Source organism: Neofelis nebulosa, chromosome 17 (genome assembly GCF_028018385.1).
Source record: "Neofelis nebulosa isolate mNeoNeb1 chromosome 17, mNeoNeb1.pri, whole genome shotgun sequence".
In the NCBI taxonomy this organism is placed as follows: domain Eukaryota; kingdom Metazoa; phylum Chordata; class Mammalia; order Carnivora; family Felidae; genus Neofelis; species Neofelis nebulosa.
Window position 1 is genome coordinate 55,133,281 of NC_080798.1, and position 19,066 is coordinate 55,152,346.

At 46.3% G+C, this 19,066-nt stretch overlaps 1 protein-coding gene and 1 long non-coding RNA gene across 10 annotated transcripts in view; one reads left to right on the plus strand and one right to left on the minus strand.

Annotated features, from left to right (window-relative positions):
* LOC131500448 (uncharacterized) overlaps positions 1-19,066 on the plus strand; it is a 126,980-nt gene that overhangs the window by 86,315 nt on the left and 21,599 nt on the right. For 8 of the 9 annotated variants that reach the window (XR_009256288.1, XR_009256287.1, XR_009256289.1 and 5 more), the window contains 5 exons: positions 518-2,239; positions 3,855-3,912; positions 10,937-11,159; positions 12,331-12,419; positions 17,465-17,599. This is a non-coding gene — a long non-coding RNA (uncharacterized LOC131500448). The remainder of the gene's footprint in view (positions 1-517; positions 2,240-3,854; positions 3,913-10,936; positions 11,160-12,330; positions 12,420-17,464; positions 17,600-19,066) is intronic. The other variant, XR_009256290.1, reaches the window with a different exon arrangement.
* LOC131500447 (polycystin-1-like protein 2) overlaps positions 1-19,066 on the minus strand; it is a 95,135-nt gene that overhangs the window by 62,874 nt on the left and 13,195 nt on the right. The window contains exons 6-11 of the mRNA XM_058709710.1: positions 10,943-11,172; positions 8,756-9,157; positions 6,637-6,714; positions 3,829-3,878; positions 1,962-2,079; positions 180-387 (exon numbers count right to left, since the gene is read on the minus strand). Of these exons, the coding sequence (XP_058565693.1) occupies positions 180-387; positions 1,962-2,079; positions 3,829-3,878; positions 6,637-6,714; positions 8,756-9,157; positions 10,943-11,172 (1,086 nt within the window). The remainder of the gene's footprint in view (positions 1-179; positions 388-1,961; positions 2,080-3,828; positions 3,879-6,636; positions 6,715-8,755; positions 9,158-10,942; positions 11,173-19,066) is intronic.

The window sequence follows — 19,066 nt, forward strand, 5'->3', positions numbered from 1 at the left end:
CTTATTCTGTGCTCCTCCCTTTGTCACCCATATTCTCTCTCCAGCCTCCCTTTTGCTGCCAAGTTAATTCCTCTTCCCCCTTCACATCTGGGCTGAGGAAGCCTTCCCTGCCCTGGCTCTTCGGTAAACGGTGGCCGAAGGGACATCATTGCTGCGGGAGTTTGCTCTCGTGCCCCCACCTGACTCGAGGCCTGAGTTCCAGGGGTGCAGACACGTAGAGACACTGCTCCTCCCGGTTCTCCAGCTCCCCGCCCCTCCAGGTGGCCAGGCGCAGGGTGACAGCGGAGCTGGGTGGTGGCAGGCAGGACGGAGGAAGCACCAGCTCCCCATGGTCCACACGGAGCAGCTGCCTCTCAACACAGTAGCTCCACTGGGCCCAGCAACGTCCTGAGAGAGAGGGGCAAAGGCTGTGATCATCCAAGGACACTTCCGGTCTGGGTTTTTAGAAGAAAAGAGTCATAGATAAGAAAAGCGGCTCCAAAGAGAGTTTGATTTTTAAAAACACTCTCACTTGCAGGGTGCAAGGATGCCACTGCAGAAGGATGCTTCTGGGGAAATGAGCCGCCCTTCACCCTGACCCTGAGCAGACCTGCAGGGTCTGTCTGCTTCTTCGGCACCAGCGACCTGCACTGAGGACAGGCAGGCATATAGTAGGGGAGGGGGGCGGGGATATACAGCTCTGCCTGGGGGAGCATCCAGGACAGCTTCCTGTCCCTGGTGTACCTCTCATACCACGTGGAAACAACTGTCCTAAACTGTATGTCCCTGTGGGTACACTAGGCATCCGGCGGGCCGTTCTCCCCATCTGGGAGGACACACGCCATCTCCTGCTTTATGATACTGGCTCAGTAAGTCTCTATCCCTCGCCCTTCATCTGTGTTGATCGATGTTTACCCATCAGTCACCTTGCTCCCCCTGCCCCGAAGTTCGGTAGTCATTCACGGGATGTGACCTAGGGTCAGGCCATCAGCTCAACCACCCAAACTGTTTACCTGTATCCTCTGTGAATTCAGATAGTGAAAACTAATATTCCTAAGAATGTCCTGAGCACCTACCAGTGGATATCAAAAGGCTCTACATTTTATATGACTTGACCCAGTTACTCCATTTCTTGAAATTTATTTTTTATTCTCAAAACTTACTTCTGAAGGTAACCACAGACGCAGATAAAGGCAGAACTACAAGGATGTTCATTACAATGTTGTTTATATACGGGCAAATAATTCCGAATAACCTACGTGTCCAAAAACAGGGTACCAGTAAATAAGTGACCATACATCAACTTTGACAGTCTATTATGCACTTACTCTCTTATGAAATCAAGATAGAGAAGATACCATGGCATTAAAATATGGAGGATGTATTGTTCAAAGAAAAAAAAGCTCATAAAAATAGTAAGTGTGATATGGATGGCATTCATTTCCAAAAGAATGTGTACGTAGCTAGGATGTATCCCTATAAAGCAGGACAACCATTTCTAAGAAGTGGGTACTGGCGCTGTCCTCGTGGTTTGTCAGAAAATGCCTCCTCGCTTCTAGACTCTCCCAGTGACATACCCAGCAAGGGCAAGGAGGTGACAGGAGGGATCCACCCAAAAGGGAGGAGTTGTTTTGTTTTGTTTTGCTTTGTTTTTAGCACTGATGTTGTTTGTGGGGAAAATAAAGCCTATTGACTTTTAGGGTTAATTCTCTCAATGCATCTCTGTGTTGCTGCCTTTAGGGCTCCCTCTGCCTTGGTTTGCCACTGCTTTCCCCCAACCCCACCCCACAGCCCCCACCCCACACCCACCACCTCCCATTTCCATGGGATTTTCAATCTCTGGCACATGCAAAGCACACAGAATGTCAAGGATAAGTAATGCCTGTGTGAAGATTTAAAAAAAAAAAAAAAAAAGCAAAGCTGACCTCTATCCATTACTTTGTGGTGAGATAGGACAGTTCCAGAGCTCTAAGGCCACCTACCGCATGACCACTGGAAACGTAAATCCTTGTCCCTGTCTGGCCAGCCCAGAGTCACGGTTGTGAAAGGATCCACATACTGGCCAGGCTCCGCGTACACCTGCCTGTCCCCTTTCTCTCTCTGCAGAAAAAGCAACCGGCTGGTGAGATGCCCCTCCACAATTGGTACCCTACCTTCTTCCCCACAGCAGTCTGTGCCAAGGGTAGTCGCAGCATAGGGCACAGAATGGAGACAGACCCTATCTGATCCACCTGGCTCTCCTCTGGAGATGGGTCACTGGGTAAGTAACTTTAGTCTGAACATGGGCTCAGTGCTGAGTGTCCATCATGATTCCAACTGTTACCAGGGCCTGCTCTGGGCCAGGCCCCATGCTTGATGCCTAGAGATACAAGAATAGAGACCTGGGCTTTGCTCTTCAGTCTAGGAGGGAAGATGGACAAAGAAACTGATGACTAAAACACAGAATTCTAGCTGCTACAGGAGAGGGGGCCCCAGAGAATTATGAGAACGTGTAAGACGGAGGCAGTAGGTTGAGAACATCTGCTCCTCTGAAGAAAGTTTGATAGCATTTGATGCCTGGGTTGCTGCGGATTAAGTGAGAGAAACTAGTGATGTCCTTCCTCTTTCGTCTGGTGCAGAGGAGGACACACAACTGTGACCTCTGTAAGGTGGGCAGCCAGTGTCAGGACAAGCTTCCCCAGAGAAAAAGACTACAGAGCTGTTGTGAAAGAGGAGGAGTGAGGGTGAGCTGGGCAATAATGGAGTCTGTGGGTTCTAGGAGGAGGGATTGGCAGGCATATGGTGTGTTCCTGGAGTAAGTTCTGGCAGGACCTATCAAACAGCTGGGCCTAAAGGGCTTAGTCTGGTGTAACAGGAGGCTACATGGCAAAACTCAACCCCTTGTAGTGTCCCATGGCCTAAGAATAAAACCCAAACCCCTGTCTTGGCACCTAAGACCTCATGTGATCGGGCCTCTGTCCATCTCCCTGTAATCTCCTGTATGCTCTCCCTCCCCGCCCACAGGCCTCAGGACACTTCTAGCCTCGGGGCTTTCATATCTGTGCACCCAGAAAGCTCTTGTTCTGCTTTCCAGCAAGGCTGACCGTCTTATCTTCAGGTCTCCACCTGAATGTCCCATTCTACGAGGCCTCATCCGATCACATTTGCTAGGCCATGCTGTGTTGGTTGTCACTGCACCCTGTTGCTTGTAGTTACACTTACCACAATTCCTAATTACATGCTAATTTGTTTGGTAATTTCACCCACTAAGCTCCAAGAAGGCAGGGGCCACAGCTGTTTATTCACCTTTGTGTCCCTAGTCCCTAACACCAAGCCTTGACATTGTAAACGCATAGTCTTTGTTATTGAATAAAGTACGTGCATGGACAATGTCAACAGCAAGGAGTCGGGCCTTAGTTCTGCTGTAAAAACTGAGGAACATGGGCCTGCTTCCTCATTTAAGCATTAGCAGCTATAAATTTCCCTCTGAACATTGCTTTAGCTGCATCCCACAAATTTGGATAGGTTATTTTGTCATTAACACTCAAATATATTTTAATTTTCCTTGTGAATTTTTTTTTGATCCTGATTTTTTTTAAGTGTGCTCTTTAATTTCCGTGATGTCTAAAAGGTATGTACGTATCCCAGATATCTTATTACTGATTCGTTATATAACACTGTTCTGGTTGGAGAACATGCTTTCTGTGATTTCAGTCCTTCTGGATCTCTTTTCAAATGGAAGAAACCTCCATGCCTCCTAGTACTCTGGGTATCAGCACCAATAAGCCAAAACTCAAAACTAAAGCAGAGTTTTCAGACATCTTTTTCTCGTGAGGTTAAGTGTTTAAAAAACAAAACAAAACAACTCACATTCTTTCTCTTGGCATTTGTTCCAGACGGTTCTCGCACACTGGAAGGAGCTGTGAACACAATGAGAACAGGCGTCAGACTTTGGTAGGTGTTTATAAGGTTACCAAAGGGCAGAGTCAGAGGGTGTGCTGAAGATGCCCTGGGGAGATCCACCTGTCTTGGAAATGAGTTAGGGAAATTTGGCAAGCGTTCAGGTCATCAAAATGGGTAAACACCCAAACCATCATGTCCACCACTGGACTGAAGACACGTCTTCGGTTATTAAGAAAGAGTCAGGCAGTTGCCAGTGCAAATAAAACACGAGATTTAGAGACCAGTATGTGGCTGTATGCTGTTAATGTTTAACTACCTGTTGAAGGGTGGGGAGTGGGGAGCCCTGATTTGTACCATTTACTACTTCTGGTGGTGTTTGTATTCCCACGAAGGCAGATTTCAGGCTACCGAGCTGACCTCAGTGATTATAGAGCAAGAGATGCACAGAACCAGCTCTGGCAAGCTGCTAGGGGCCGGCCTCAGCACACCACAGTGTATTTCTGGGTCTTCCTGTTGGCCTCTTACTGGCTGTGTGAGCCCAGGCAGATTAGTTATTCTTTCTGAGTCTTAGGTTCCTCACCCACGACAAAAGGCAATCCCTATCCTCAAGGCTCCAGGAGAGCTGACTGCTGTGCTTCTATACCATTGCATTGTAATCTGTGTACGTCTATAAAGAGGGTTAGTATAGCAAGGTAAAAGAAAATGGAACGTGTACACTCAGTTGATATGCCCTGAAAAATCATCGAAATGTGAATATGCTAATGTCTATTTAAAGTGTAATGATTAAGACAGGAATGTATTTTATCTGCACTGGCAGATCCTTGGGAGTCATTATTAGGCTCTTGTGTCCTGGTTAACATCTGGGTACTGTTGATCTTTACAAAATTCTCTCCCAGTGAATTCTCATTCTGAGAACTCTCACTTTGAAGGTCTATAAAATTATGTAAAGCAAAGCTAAGATGCCAGACACAGAGATTCCTTCTTAATCTTAAGGCAGATGGGCCAATAACCCGGAAGGAAGAAATCAAGAGAAGTAATTGCTGCCTCTGATCCTGCCATGAACTGGCTGAGTGACTTTTGGAAAGTCAGCTCACCTCTCTGGGCCTCACATTCCATAAGTGGAAAAGGAGGGCTGTGGACAATTGCACAGACATCTGATGGTTTTGTCCCCCATCCAGGCATCCGTGCCCCCTTGTTTTGGTAACAGCACTTACGGGCGATTCTTTCCCCCGGGAAACATCCCTCCCCTGCTCTCAGTCCTTGGTTTGGGTGACGCCACCCCTACAGCATGTTCCAGGTGGGCATGTGATCCTGGTCTCCCCAAACTGAATACCACTTTCCCCTGGTCTCAGTACTGGGTCCAGGAGGGAACATGAACCAAGCTTGGACCAGTAAAGGGGGCCTCAGGACTTGGGCTAGAAATGTCAGCAAAGAGGGACTCCTTCTCCTCTAGTGTTAAGTAAGGATTGAAGCCTGGGGCCATCTTGCTACTGATGGGAAGAGGGAATCAGAATAAAGCCAACATAGAACCAAGAGATGGGAAGAGGCAGATTTCTGACAATATTGAGTGACTGGATCTACTGTGCCTAAACCCTGGACTTTGCCTTTCCATTTCTTTCTTTCTTTCTTTCTTTCTTTCTTTCTTTCTTTCTTTCTTTCTTTCTTTCTTTCTTTCTTTCTTTCTTTCTTTTTCTTTTTTTAATTTTTTGATGTTTACTTATTTTTGAGAGAGTGAGACACAGTGTCAGCGGGGGGAGGGGCAGAGAGAGAGGGACACAGAATCTAAAGCAGGCTGCAGGCTCTGAGGTGTCAGCACAGAGCCCTATGTGGGGCTTGAATTCACAAACTGCAAGATCATGACCTGAGCCAAAGTCAGACGCTTAACCGACTGAGTCACCCAGGCGCCCCTGGACTTTTCTTTTTGTGAGTTGATAAAATATCCCTTTGAGTTGAGCCAGTCTGAACTGCTTTTCTGTCCCTTACTATGCAAAGAGTCCTGGCAAACACATTTGCTGTGGACTTTAAGCTACTGTTGGCTGCCTACCTACCAGCCATTACCCCACCCTTCTTCTTGGCTGCCGGAATCCACCTTCTCCCACAGAGCTGGAGGTGCTAGATACTTGCTTCCCAGCACCCCTTACAGCCAGGGTGGATACTTGCTGGATACTTGCTTCCCAGCACCCCTTAGAGCTAGGGTACATGACCCTGGCTGATGGTATCTGAGGAGAAGAATGCTGGGGACTTGTGGGAAAACTTCCCTCCTAGTAACAAGAGCTACAGAGGGGGAAACGGGCTTGTGCAGCTGCTGGATGATTCTGGGTTGACCTGCGATGTTTGGAACCGCAGCAGCCATGTTGATGAGATGCAACCCTATGGGCAAAGCAGAAACTCTGAGGGTGGCAGAACAGAATAGCAGACTGAGCCTGGGTCCCTGCCGGTGACACTGGGCCGCTGAACCAATCCTGGAACTACTTACCTCGTAACTTCTCAGTATGTGACATCATAACGACCAAACTTAAAGCCACCTAGGTTGGGCCTCCTGTTGCTTGGAGCCTAAAGCAGCAAACTCTGATGTTTTAGAATTCTGTAACAGCGGTTGAATGTTTTACTGTGTACATGACAGCGCTTTAGAGTAACCAGAGAATTCTTAAAATCTACAGAGCAAGGTAAGCATTCAGAGCTCTGTTTTGAAGAGTCCCTCCCTGGATCCCGAGCAAGTGCGATGACCCAAACTGCTGGTCCTGAGTTTTATAGCCCCTTGCAGAAATTCCTTGCCTGAAACAGTGATGCTTCCAATTTCCAGACTCAAGTTTGAGAAGGCATTCCTCACCGTCACTGTGACCAGAAAGGTGCCTGTAATGCAAAAGGTGGAGACTTAAGGGTGTTGCAATAAATTGTTTAACTTGTGTTGAGACAGCTCTCCCAAGCTATGCTTCCTGGTCCGCTGACAGCGGCATTTGAATCTTTCATCCTGAGCATTTAATGGACCCCTGTTGTATACCAGGCATGGTGCAAGGCTCTGGGACACAGAGGTGAATGAAACATGGTCTTTGTCTCCAAGGTCCTTATAGTCTAGTATGCTTGTAGGAGACCAAGTGCCAACCATGGCAAGAATTGGCACGGGGGCATTGTGGACATGTAGTAGGGAGTCACTGCACTGATCATGGTTCATGGCAAGGCTAAAGCTAAAGTTCAAAGGACGAGTAGTGCTCATTGGTCAGATTAGAGAGGAGATTCCAGCAGAAGAAAGGACACGACAGGACTTTAAAAAGACTGAAGAGCAGAGAGGGGAGAGAAGGATTTGTAAGATTCAGGGTATGTGTGTATCCCACCTGCCTCCCTCATGGGGAAAGGTGGTGGGTGCTACCTTCTTTTCTCGTGCCTAGAGAGGAGCTCATTAGAGGGGACCCTGGGAAAGGTGGATATGTGCTCTTTCAGATCCGGGACCCCCATGGACAGGTTCCTTTCTCATACTCTTGAAGGATGGTCTATGACGGGGTGGAGTGAGAGGGAGAGTGGGGGCAGGAAAGGGCTGCATTCCTGCGTTTGGAAAACTACCGGTAGCTGGCCAAAGAAAAGGTGAGAATTTTCTGAGGACCAGATGTTTGTCTTGGTCCCCTCCCCAACTCCGGGACCTAGCAGGGGCCTCAGAAGCCCACAGAAGCTCCTGCAAGAGGCAGCTGCAAACATCTGCTGGGCTGGTGACCATTGGTTGGCAAGCAAGGCTGGCCAGGACCGGGCCAGCGCTGACGAGTGAGGGTCTTCCTGCCCTACCTGGTGCCCTTCCCTTCCTCTTCACCCCCTTTATCTCATCCAAATCTGTTTTTCTTGTGGGGAAAAGAAGACTACTTACCATCTAAGAGTGAGCCAAAACTTCACAGGGCATGTAGAGATTTTATCTATTATCCCCTGCCAAGCGGCTTTTGTAGACAACAATAATTAATTTGCACTTGAATTATACCTATATAGTGTGTATGTTTTCCATTGTCATTTCATTTCACTCTGGATTCCTCTTGTTCCAAGCTGGACCTTTGATACCTGGCAAAGTTGTAATGGTTTTCTTCTCAAATCTGTCATTTAACCTATCTCTTTTGCTAAATCTGCTGCTTGAGGGCACTGTAGCCCCACCCCGGCACAGTATTTCCACCTCTCTTACAGACTTCTGAGATCCTTGGCGGGGAAGGTAGGCAGGGTTCTGGGTGGGCTGGGGACTCTGTGACCCTCATCACATTCCTGGCTGCTGACTTCACCACATTGCCCTGAAGGACTCTCTGTTCTCTCCAGATTAAATGCAAATGTCTCCTCTAGTCTCCTCGCTTGGTGGTGCCAGCCAGTCTGTCACCCTATCTCTATTCCAGCCAGCATCTTGACTCTTCCTCTCTTGTCCCTCCCTCTCCCACCCTTGTTTTTATCTCTCGCTCCCTGAAGGGCATGGACTGCAGGTCCCCCCTGAACCACACTCTTCTCTAGAAATGATGGAAAAATTGGAATCCTTCCAACTCTCCTCCAGTGGTTCTCAGTGGGGGAGATTTTGCTACCCAGGGACAGTTGGCAATGTCCGGAGGCATTTCTGGTTGTACTTAGGAGGCTGGCGCTACTGATATCTAGTGGGTAGAGACCAGGCATGCCAGTAAACACCCTACAGTGTGCAGGACAACCCCCACAGCAAAGAACGATCCAGCCCCGAACGTTAGAAGTGCCACAAGTGAGAACCCCTGTGACTCTAAGCTCTGAGGGCAGATCAGATGTCTCTTCTTATTGTATGCCCCAGGCTGGATGCCGTGAACCCCGTTTGTGTTCAGGACACACAGACACAGGCTGGCGGGACTCTGGACACTGAGTCGGGAAGGAAAGAGGAGGGAAATTTGGGAGGAGACCCACCCACCCCAAATACCTTCAAGAGGAACTGCCACAGGGTAAATCCCAAATGGTCCCTGGAGACTCTCTTCTTCACGGGAGAAGGTTGCATTGAGTCCTGCCACTTCAAAGGTCAGCCTCTCCGGTGCGCCACGAGCCACCGAGACGTTGACCAGTAGGTCTTGTCCAAGCTCCAAGTGGTCAGAAGCCCAGGAGGCCCATAGCCCTGACAGAGGCTCCATGAAGGAGACTGTGATGTTCCGGGAGGGTGCAGAAGTGGTGTTGCTGGTGGCTCGGATCTCCAGGTGGTGCATCCCTGGGCCCATCCTTTGCTGGGCTGCTCTGTCCAGGGTCAGATTGTAGGGTAGCAGGCCGCTTGGTGTGGTGAACTCAGCCAGGGTTGTATTACCCGACAGCACAGTGTAAGTCACCCCTCTTCCTATGTGGGGTGAGAGATATTTAAGAATGTTGGCAACAGCCATGCAGTAGATTGTACTGAGACGGTTGAGACCCAAGCTCCAAGGTCAGATTCTGGACATAGACATGGAGATGATATAGCCATAAAGACATGCGGAAGGATAGGCCCACCCCCAGGTCTTAACAGTGATAATCTCTGAGTACGGGGTTCATGAGCGATTTTTCTTTTTGAGTCCTCTCTGCTCATCTGCATATTCTGCTCCGTGCTCTGTGTGTGTTACCCATAAACTTAAAGGTTTGTAATGAAAATATGAGGACATTTTGTTGACAGGTTTGTCCTTGGAGGGTGGAAGGCTAACACAGGAGCATCTCCCGAGGCGTGGCTGATTTTTATGCCTGAGAATTAGCCTCGAGTCTTGTCCTAAGCAGGAGCAGGTGAAGTCATTTCCTTCCACCTCCGTGGCAGACCGCCTGAAACCCTGCTCCACGGGAACACTCAGCCTGTTCACCTTAAGATGCGGCTCCCTTATAGGTTGGGGCCGGCTGTCCTACCTGGATGCTAAATACTGTGGTTGACTCTAAAAATCTGGTTTGAACCACCAAATTAGGATTCTTTGCAACAGAAGCCAAGCTAGGGTATTTCTTGTTTGAGCGATGACGATGCTAATGACGATGAGAAAGACAATGATGATGGTACTTTCTGACACTCATGTTTACTGCTCCCTCTCCCCACACTTGGCAAACAGTAGGCAATTATGTTTGTAGGATAAAAACATAAATGAAGGATTATTTTAGGTTTCCCTGGTGCACATAGCAGCCGTCTTTGGCCAACAAGCACACCGAGACAGAGAGGAGCCCCGAGGACTGTTTAAGGACCCTGTGTTTAAAGCTCCATCATATCTCTGCTGGGTGAGCCTCCAGGAGCTGTGAGGTCGGACTGAGCCATGTCCTCACCTCTGCAGCTCTGTGCCACGCGGTTTAGCCCAGCAGGCTTCTGTCCGCATCTCAAACCAGACCTGTGCCTGGAATAAAGATGCTGCCTCAGGTACGGGTAGGTCTTCGTTGGTAGGGTCTCTACTGAGAAGAGGGATGATATTCAGAATGTTTAACAACTGAAACTACATGGGTCCCAACCAAAGAGGATGGATGTTGTGATAAATCAGAATGAACACTGTGACCAATCAGAGTAGATGCTGTGACCAATCAGAAAGGACGCTTTGACTAATCAGAATGGACATGACCAATTAAAATGGCTTCTCTGACCAATCAGAAAAGAAACTGACCAATCACAAGGGACACCAGCCGTAACATCTGCTATGGCTGTGGCAGTACGTGTTGCTCCATATCAGTCCTGATTGGGGGCAGCATCATTGTGCCAGGCTGGTCAACGCTGGCCTCACTGAGGTGGGCTCAGGCCCAGCTGGTAGCTCTCCCAGTCCTATTCAGGTTCCCTAACAAGGAGTGACTTGGAAATTCTGTTCTGATGGGACTCTGGGTAAAGAAGGGCATCGGAAGGCAGAGAGCTTCACTTAGCTTACTAGCCTTGTGACTTCAAGCCAATTTCTGAACCTTACCTCCATTTCTTCATCTGTAAAATGGAGATAATAATAGTACATACTGGGTGGGCTAGCACACGTGGAGTACTCAGACCAGTTCTGGGCACGCACGAGGTGCTAAATAAGTTGAATAGCTAAAAAACTAACTGGATACGTGAGTGCTGTTAGTATTTATTAAAGCCTGGGAGTTGGATGGATAGATCTGGGGAAAATCGAGGTTGCTCTGACCTTGACCATTTCTGTAGACTCACCTCCATCAAGTACCACCTGAATCCACAGAGGTTCCCCGAAGACAGTGCGGCAGAGAGGGCTGGCTCCCAACGTCGACAGGCCGGAGCACCCAGTCACGCTGAGCCTTCCCGTCTTGTCTTGGATTGTCACGTGCTTCTGAGCCATCACATGCCACTCACTGGTTGTGCACTCGGCAAACACAATAAATTCCCCAGGGGCTGTGAACTGGTGGGTCACGTTGCTGCATAAACTGCCAGCAATAGTTAGTGTTGGCCATGTTGGGGACACACAAACACATGCATTCACACACGTGTGCACATATGCACTCACCTACCTTGCACCTCCCCTACCCTGCAAAGATAAACAGGTGAAGAAAGAGATGCTACGTGACCAAGCCCTTGGTGTTCACAAAGGTTACGTTGAGATGTCTAGAGCAGGTGGGAGTGGAAGAAATAGCAGTGACCAATCAGGGAGTTGAATATTTGGTTACACGTCCTTTTTCTGCCATTTATTCCCTCTGTGGCTCACATAAATCCCCCTCGTCTGTAAAATGCTATGCCCCAGCCTACCTTTCTGAACCATATTTTCCCCATCTGTAAAATGGGGTCATATTCCAAATGTATCAGAATGATAGATGCTTGGCTTCTCATTTCGCCGAGGGAACTGATTGAAAATCTCCAATGTGGCCCATAAAGACCCACATGACCTCCCTTCTTGACCTCACCCCCATCTCCTGCCACACCCCTCCCAGCTGTATGTCCGCTCTGCCCTCTTTTCGGTTCCTGGAATGCGCCACCTCCCGTCTGCCTCAAGGCCTGCAGGTGTGCTGTTCTTTGCTGGGAAGGCTCTCCGCTCGTCTGTCTGCTCACACTCATGCTCTTCCTTTGGTGCTCAGCTTAAACATCACCTCCTCAGGGAAGCCCTCCTTAGGTTCCCCATAAAGGCAATGCTGTAGCTCGGCTGCTTCTCCTGGGTGACACTCATTCCTTGTGTGCTTGCTTCGCCACTGGCTTTCTTCCCTACTAGGTCGTCTGCACAGACGGTGTCTGTCTAGATCTCCGTTGTAAATCCGGCACCTAACACAGCGCCTAGCATGGAGGGCATGCTGAGAAATATTTGACAAATGAGCATATTTGTGAAAAGGCTTGCTAAACAGTAGCTGGATTTTTGGTGCCTGCCAAGAGTAAAGCCACCACCTGTCTCTTCCATTGATTACGGCTTTAGGCAAAATTCACAAAGAAACTTGGTGAGGACTCTGAAAAGTAAACAACAGCAGACAGATTGGGAAGGAAAGCCCAGGCTTTAAGAAGTACCTGTAAAGATGGGACTTTCCTATTTTGTGTCTTTTTTCTTTTTTAATCTCCTTTATATCTTGGCTTTGTCCCTAGGGTACATGTTTGTGACCTAGGGTCATGGAACTGCACAATGAATGAAGAAAACAAAAACCCCAAGAGAAATCCCCTCTGTTTAGCCAAGAGAACCAGGAAAAGAGACCCAGTGAGTCTGAGGGCACAGAAAATAATACCTGGTTTTGTTTTGTGTCATTTCTCTTTTTTTCTCTTTTGGCCATGCCCTAGGCTGTTCTCCCTCTTGGAGCTGCACTGACAGTGTAGGGTGATGCAGACACCTAATTCCCAAGAGAAAACCCATCTTTGTATCCAGAGGAGCCGTGAAGAGAGACGTGTGGGAGCTGAAGATTGTGGGGGAGACCCTGAAAATGAGAGATGTGGAGAGGAGGGGCCCCCACTTCCACGAACAACCCAGCACAAACTATGAGCTCACTCACATATTATGCATGTGCAAAGTAGAGCCAAAGACACACAGCCAAGGCTTTGTTTGAGTCAGACTACAACATAACACCATCCTGAGTGTCCCATGAGTGGGGCCAACCCAAACAGGTTTGGAAACGACACCAACATGGGAACCACCACTCACAGAAGGCAAGTCATAAAGTGTGGTCTGAACCTAACCAGGTGGGTTGCCTGCTAAAACAAAACAAAAATCTATTTTCCAGAGGATTTTAACTGGATCCAGAGTCTCAGAACCTACTATCAAAATGTCCAGAATATAATCCAAAATTGCTTGATGATACCCAAAGAATGAGGAAAATCTGACCCAATCTCAAGTGAAAACATAATAGATGTCAGCTTTCAGGTGATATCAGACAGACTTGGAATTATCAGACAGACTTGAAATCAGCCATTTCAGCCATGCTCCATGACATAAAGGTAAACCCTCTTTAAATGAATGGAAAGCCAGACATTCTAAGCAGAGAAACAGAAACTTTTTTTTTAATGAAAATTTTAGAAATAAACAGTATCTGAAATAAAAAATTCACTGGATGCTTGCAATAGCAGAATAGTGATGACAGAAAAAAGTCAGTGAACTTGAACAAAGAGCAAGAGAAAGTATCCGAGCTGAAGAAAAGATTAAATAAATTGACATCTTAATAAAATATTAAATTTTCAAAAATGAGTAGAGCATCAGCAACCTGTGTGACAATATCAAAAAAGAAAGCAGTTGTGTCATGGGAGGACCAGTGAGAAGAGATAGATCGGTGTAGAAAAATACACTGAAGAAATAATGGGTGAAAACTTACCCAGTTTGGCAAAATACATACATGTAAAGATTCAAGAAACTCCATGGATCCCCCACAAAAGGGGAAAAGTTAAAGAAAACCATGCCCACACATACAGTAATAAAACTGCTGAAAATCAAAGGTAAAGAAAAAAAAATCTCAAAACAAGCCTGAAAAATGACACATTGCATATAAAGAAAACAGCGATGTGACTGATTGTAGATTTCCCTTCAAAAGCATGGCAGTCAGAAGACAGTGACAACATCTTTAAATGTTGAAAGAAAAGAATTGTCAACACCTAATTCTATATCCAGCAAAAATGTCCTCCAGGAAGTGAAGCAAAATAAAGACGTTCTCAGGAATAAAGAAATCCTCTAAGAGAATTTGTTTCCAAAAAATCTATAAAAGAAGTGTTTAAGGGAGTTTTTCCAGCAGAAAAGAAATGATACCAGAGGGAAACTTTGAATTTCAAGGGTGAAGGAAGAACACAAGTAATGGTAAATATTTTGGTAAATTCATAGACTGGTAACATTTTGGTAAATTCAGGCCCCTCGTTGGGCTCTGTGCTGACAGCTCAGAGCCTGGAGCCTGTTTTGGGTTCTGTGTCCTGTGTCTCCCTCTCTCTGCCCCTCCCTGGCTTGTGCTTGCTCTCTCTCTCTCTCAAAAGTAAATAAACTAAAAAAAAAAAAAAAAAAAAGAGATTTTCAATATATGTAAATGTCCTACATATGACAACTATAATATAGAGGAGGGTGAGCAAAGGGACCTATATGCCAGTAAAGCTTCAACATTTTAATGAAGTAAAATATGAACTCCATATAGACTGTGAAAGGTTGGATATGTATATTGTAATCCATGAAGCAACTACTAAAAAAGTAATAAAAAGATCTATAACCAAAAAAGCTGATAGATATGTTAAAATGGAATGCTAAAAATATTCAATTAATCCAAAAGAAGGCAAGAGAGGAGAACAGAGGGAAAATGATCTTATAAATGATCTCAACACACCAATTGTTGTGCCAGATGGGATTAAAAAAAAAAAAAAAAGTCTCAACCATAGACTGTCTATAAGAAGTCCACTTTAAATATAATGATAAGGGGGCACCTGGGTGGCTCAGTTAGTTAAAGCAGCTGATTCTTGGTTCCAGCTCAGGTCATGATCTCATGTTTCATGGGACTGAGCCCTGCATTGGGCTCTGCACCGACAATACAAAGCCTGCTTGGGATTCTCTCTCTCCGATTCTCTCCCTCCCTCTCTCTCTCCCTGCTCATATTCTCACCCTCACTCTCTCTCTCAGAATAAATAAATAAATAAACTTAAAAAAAATTTAATAAATATAATGACATGGATAGGTCAAAAGTAAAAGTATAAAAGTTTCACCAGCAAACACTAATCAAAAGGACGCTGGAGTAGGCTCTAATAACAGACCACGTGGATTTCAGAACAAGAAAACACTAACTCTTTTCAGTCACGGGAAGGATGGTTTTGAATAGCAAAATCTGGGCTGTTTTTCAGGGATCTTGCTGGGAAAAGCGACTCATTCCATTCCTTGAGCTCTCCTGCCAACTGAAAGTGCTCAGGAACGAAAGGCAGAGAAACGGACTTTTCCTGATTTGTCTCCCAGTGATCTCCCTGGAGGCAGAAGACAGCAAAGTGCTTTCAGAAACTGCTGCCAACAAAGGGAAGATCTGCTCGGAGTACAAAGCAACGGAGGCAACAACCTAACATTTTTTGATGATCCTACGAGCCAGCAGTGCCATTCCTGGGTGCAAACCCAACAGAAATGCAGCAAAGACATGCGCTCCAATGTTCACAGCCACATAGTTTGTAATCGTCCAAAGGGGAAACCACCCAAAAGGACTACCAGCACTAGAAAGGAATAAGTAAAGCAAGGAATATCCATGTGATGGAATGTTCTACAGAAATGAGAACAAAGAAGTCACAGTTATACACAACAATATGGATACATCTCAAAAATGTACTGTTGAGAAGTCAGACCCAAAAGAGAATACACTTTATGATTCCATTTATAGAAGTTCCGAACGGGTCACACTGATCGACAGTGGTAGAAATTGGTAGACTTGGGGGCCCCCGGGAGGACTCTTGGGAGACTGGTCATATTTTGTTTCTTGATCTGAGTACAATTTACATGGGTGTAGACATTTCACTTTGTAGAAGTTAACTGAGTTGTATCTTTTTGTGCAGTTTTTTGTACATATTTATGCCTCAATAAAAAGTTTAAAACTTAGTCTAAGACACTGCCACTCACTGATTTGCACATCCTGCTTTGATCGTTTACATTAATGGGATGTGGCTTTTCTTTAAAAAGAAAGAAAATGGGGAAGAGAGCTCACATTTTGTATCTTTGCTCAGAATGTCCAATTGTTAAGAATACCAAGGTCTGTACCATTTTGTTAATGTCACTCACAAGTTGCTAGCCAGCTTGGTGGATAAAGCCACCTGACCAAATTGGGCAGTGTGGTAGAATGGAAAGGGTAGAAAGCCGGAAGTAAGGTCTCCAGAGTCAGTCACCTGTGTAACCTAATGACTCAACCACTCTGAGTCTCAGCTCCCTTGTCCATACAATGAGGTGAGAGCCATTCCTGGCTGGGTCGTTGTGAGGTTTAAATGAGACCATGGCTGAGTAAGTACCTGGTATGTGATAGGCTCAAATATTGTGGGGTTTTGTGTGTGTATGTGTGTATAATAGGATGGCATTTATGCCACTTAGCCTCTTAAAAATAAAAGTAGTATATACTTCTGTAATATTCATATAATGGCAACAATTACCCATTTTTAAGAATCAACTCTGTGCCAATTATTTTCTTCTTTGTAGTCCCATTTAGCCCTTAAAATTACCCAGTGACTATTAGTAACTCTTGCAACAGTATTAACAATCACAGATCATGTAGCCAAATGGCCTAAATATTCTTAAGTATCCTCTGTAGTGGATGTGAGTCACCCAGATTCTGCACTTCAAGGCCGAGGTCTGCCCCTCCCCAGCACTCTGGTGTGTTAGTGGCCAAGGGCTCACAGATGAATCCATCTCCAGGAATTCCACTTGGCCAAAGGGAGCAGCCTCCCCCCTCCTCCCCTGCAGGGTGCCTTCCTGCATCCCATGGCTGCTCTGTGCCAGAGCACTGAGGTTCCACTCTCTTGCCTCAGTCCCGTCAGGTCCCGGCTCTAGAGTTCTCTGTGGGGATGGGAAGGGCGTGTGTTGCTAGTGCATCCCATTGTACCTTCTGCCCCTGTTCCATCCTGGAAGCCCCCTCCCCCGGGAAACCTGCTGTACCCCAAATCAGTTTCCTGGTACCCAACCTACATGTTCTCCTAAAAACAATTTCTCCAAACTGGCTGGCCTATCAAGGCTCTTTATCAGCAGACTCCTTTTGAGTTTTCCAGCAGCATCTTTCATTTTCCCCCACATACCCCGAACTCCTGCTGTAACGCGAGGTGCTCGCAGTTACCTGAGGAGGCCACGCCCCTTCACATCCCTGTTGTCCCTTTCTCTACCTCCATAGCTCCTGCCTGGTTCCCCCGAAAGACTTCGGACCTTTATGACCATAACCTTCCACATAATTCCTCTGAGCTTCCCAACATCCTGTGTACATCTAGGTCCCTCTAAATTTTGTTCTGTCTTACGAAATACCGATTTCCAGGGAAGCGGCCCCTCCAGATTCAGCTATGTGTGGAGGCAGCTCTGAATAGACCCCAAAATGATGGCAATCCCCTGATCTGTCAGTAGGTGGCGCTGAGACACCCAACGCTGGACAAGGACAAATTTCACCTTTGCAAATGGGTCCAGGAGGCACACAATAAATTACAGAAACGTATAAAGTTTCCTACAACAAACAGTAAAGCAAAACAGCTTGACATTCAAATGAACACAATACATCGGGAGTGCAAGGCAAGAAGAATCTAAAGGAGAAATCCTTTGACTTTATTATGTTGTTTCTATTTCAGATTGGATTCTCCATTAGCTCATGTTGTTTGTCTGCAGTAGAGATGAAGTGGCCCATTTAGGCCTTAGCTTATCATGACTTAAGCAAAAGTAGCATGCCGTACAAACACATAAAAGCACAGCGACATTCACGCAAGGTATGTGACTTCTGTGAACTTAAAATTCATGCCATTTTTAATATTCTAGGTTGAGTGCTGAGGCAGCTATTGCGATAAGGAAGCATCGGAAATGGATCTCCCAAAGTTAACCAAAATGACAGAAGAAGCTGAGTATTTTGGCCTCACCATCCAGAGTTGACTAATACTAGCATTTTGTCTCATTTGCTCCAATTTGTAGCTACTGTTTGTTTGTTTATTACTGGAATGTCTTTGTGTAACTAAAGGTCTTAGCAGGGCTACAGACAGTCGATTTTGACGAATGCCAAATGCAAGTTGTTTAAAATTTGGGGGCCGGGCGATTGTATAGCTTAGCATTTGCTGTTTTTTCATTGCCATGGTAGCAAGCAGGAAGAAACCTGCACAACAAGGTCATGGGTATTTGTATCACTTTTGTAACATTTTGTAACATTTCCCCCAAAGCATCTTCACATGTAATTTCTCATTTTACTCCACGAAACAAGGCAGCCACCAATATTAATGAGACAGGGAAGGGAATGGAAACCCAAGACCAGAAATTGTCTCACACACGTTAGCAGCAGCTGGGATTAGAACCTTAGCTTCTGGACATGCCATTTTATATGGCGGCACAGCACAATGTCTGAGGCCTCAGAGGACTGTTGAGTGTGAAACTACCTCACTGGGGCAGAATTGGGCCAGGGACAGGGCTGGCCCCTCTTGGCCCCACCCAAGCCAGGGCTTCCAGCAATGCTGAGCATGTGCAGGACTGGATTCAGAACCTCTAGCTCCCCACAGGGTAGAACTGCAGATGTTTAGGGTTAGGAAAGGGGCTTACGAGCCTCCATTATTTCCCTGGGGATTCATGTTGAACTGAAGACCCCTGTAAGAAGCCCCCAACCCACTGAGGATCTGGAAATTCTGGATCATTCTGGGGGCACCCAGAATGGAGCTTACCCCAGGCCCAGTAGGACTTGGAAATGTTATGAATTGAGTTCAGCTGCCATCAGGCCGGGGAGGTTCTGCTCTCCTAGAGGATGCAGAGTATAATGCCTTCATGCCGTGTAATCTGCCAGGGGCTTGAGGGCCTCAGCTTTTATGCCAGACAGTCCTGACTTGTGTCACCATGTTGCCACTCATAAGCTGTGTGTCTTGGGCACTGCCACTATGCCTCTCTGAGCCTCAGCTGCTTTGTCCATGAAAACAAAATAACAGTTGCCTAGCTCAACACTGTCCAATAGAAGTACAGTGTGAGCCACCCATGTGTATGTTCTAAGAGCCACATTGAAACAGTAATACATAAAATTAATTTTAATAATTTATTTTCTTTAACCCAATATATCCAAAATACTTTCATTTCAACATGTAATCAATATTTAAAAATTAGTGACATACTTTACATCTTTTATGAGAGGTTGGTGAGGGGCGGCTGAAATCTTCAACATCCCACGTGTGTTTTAATTAACAGCATATCTTAATTAAGAGCTGCCA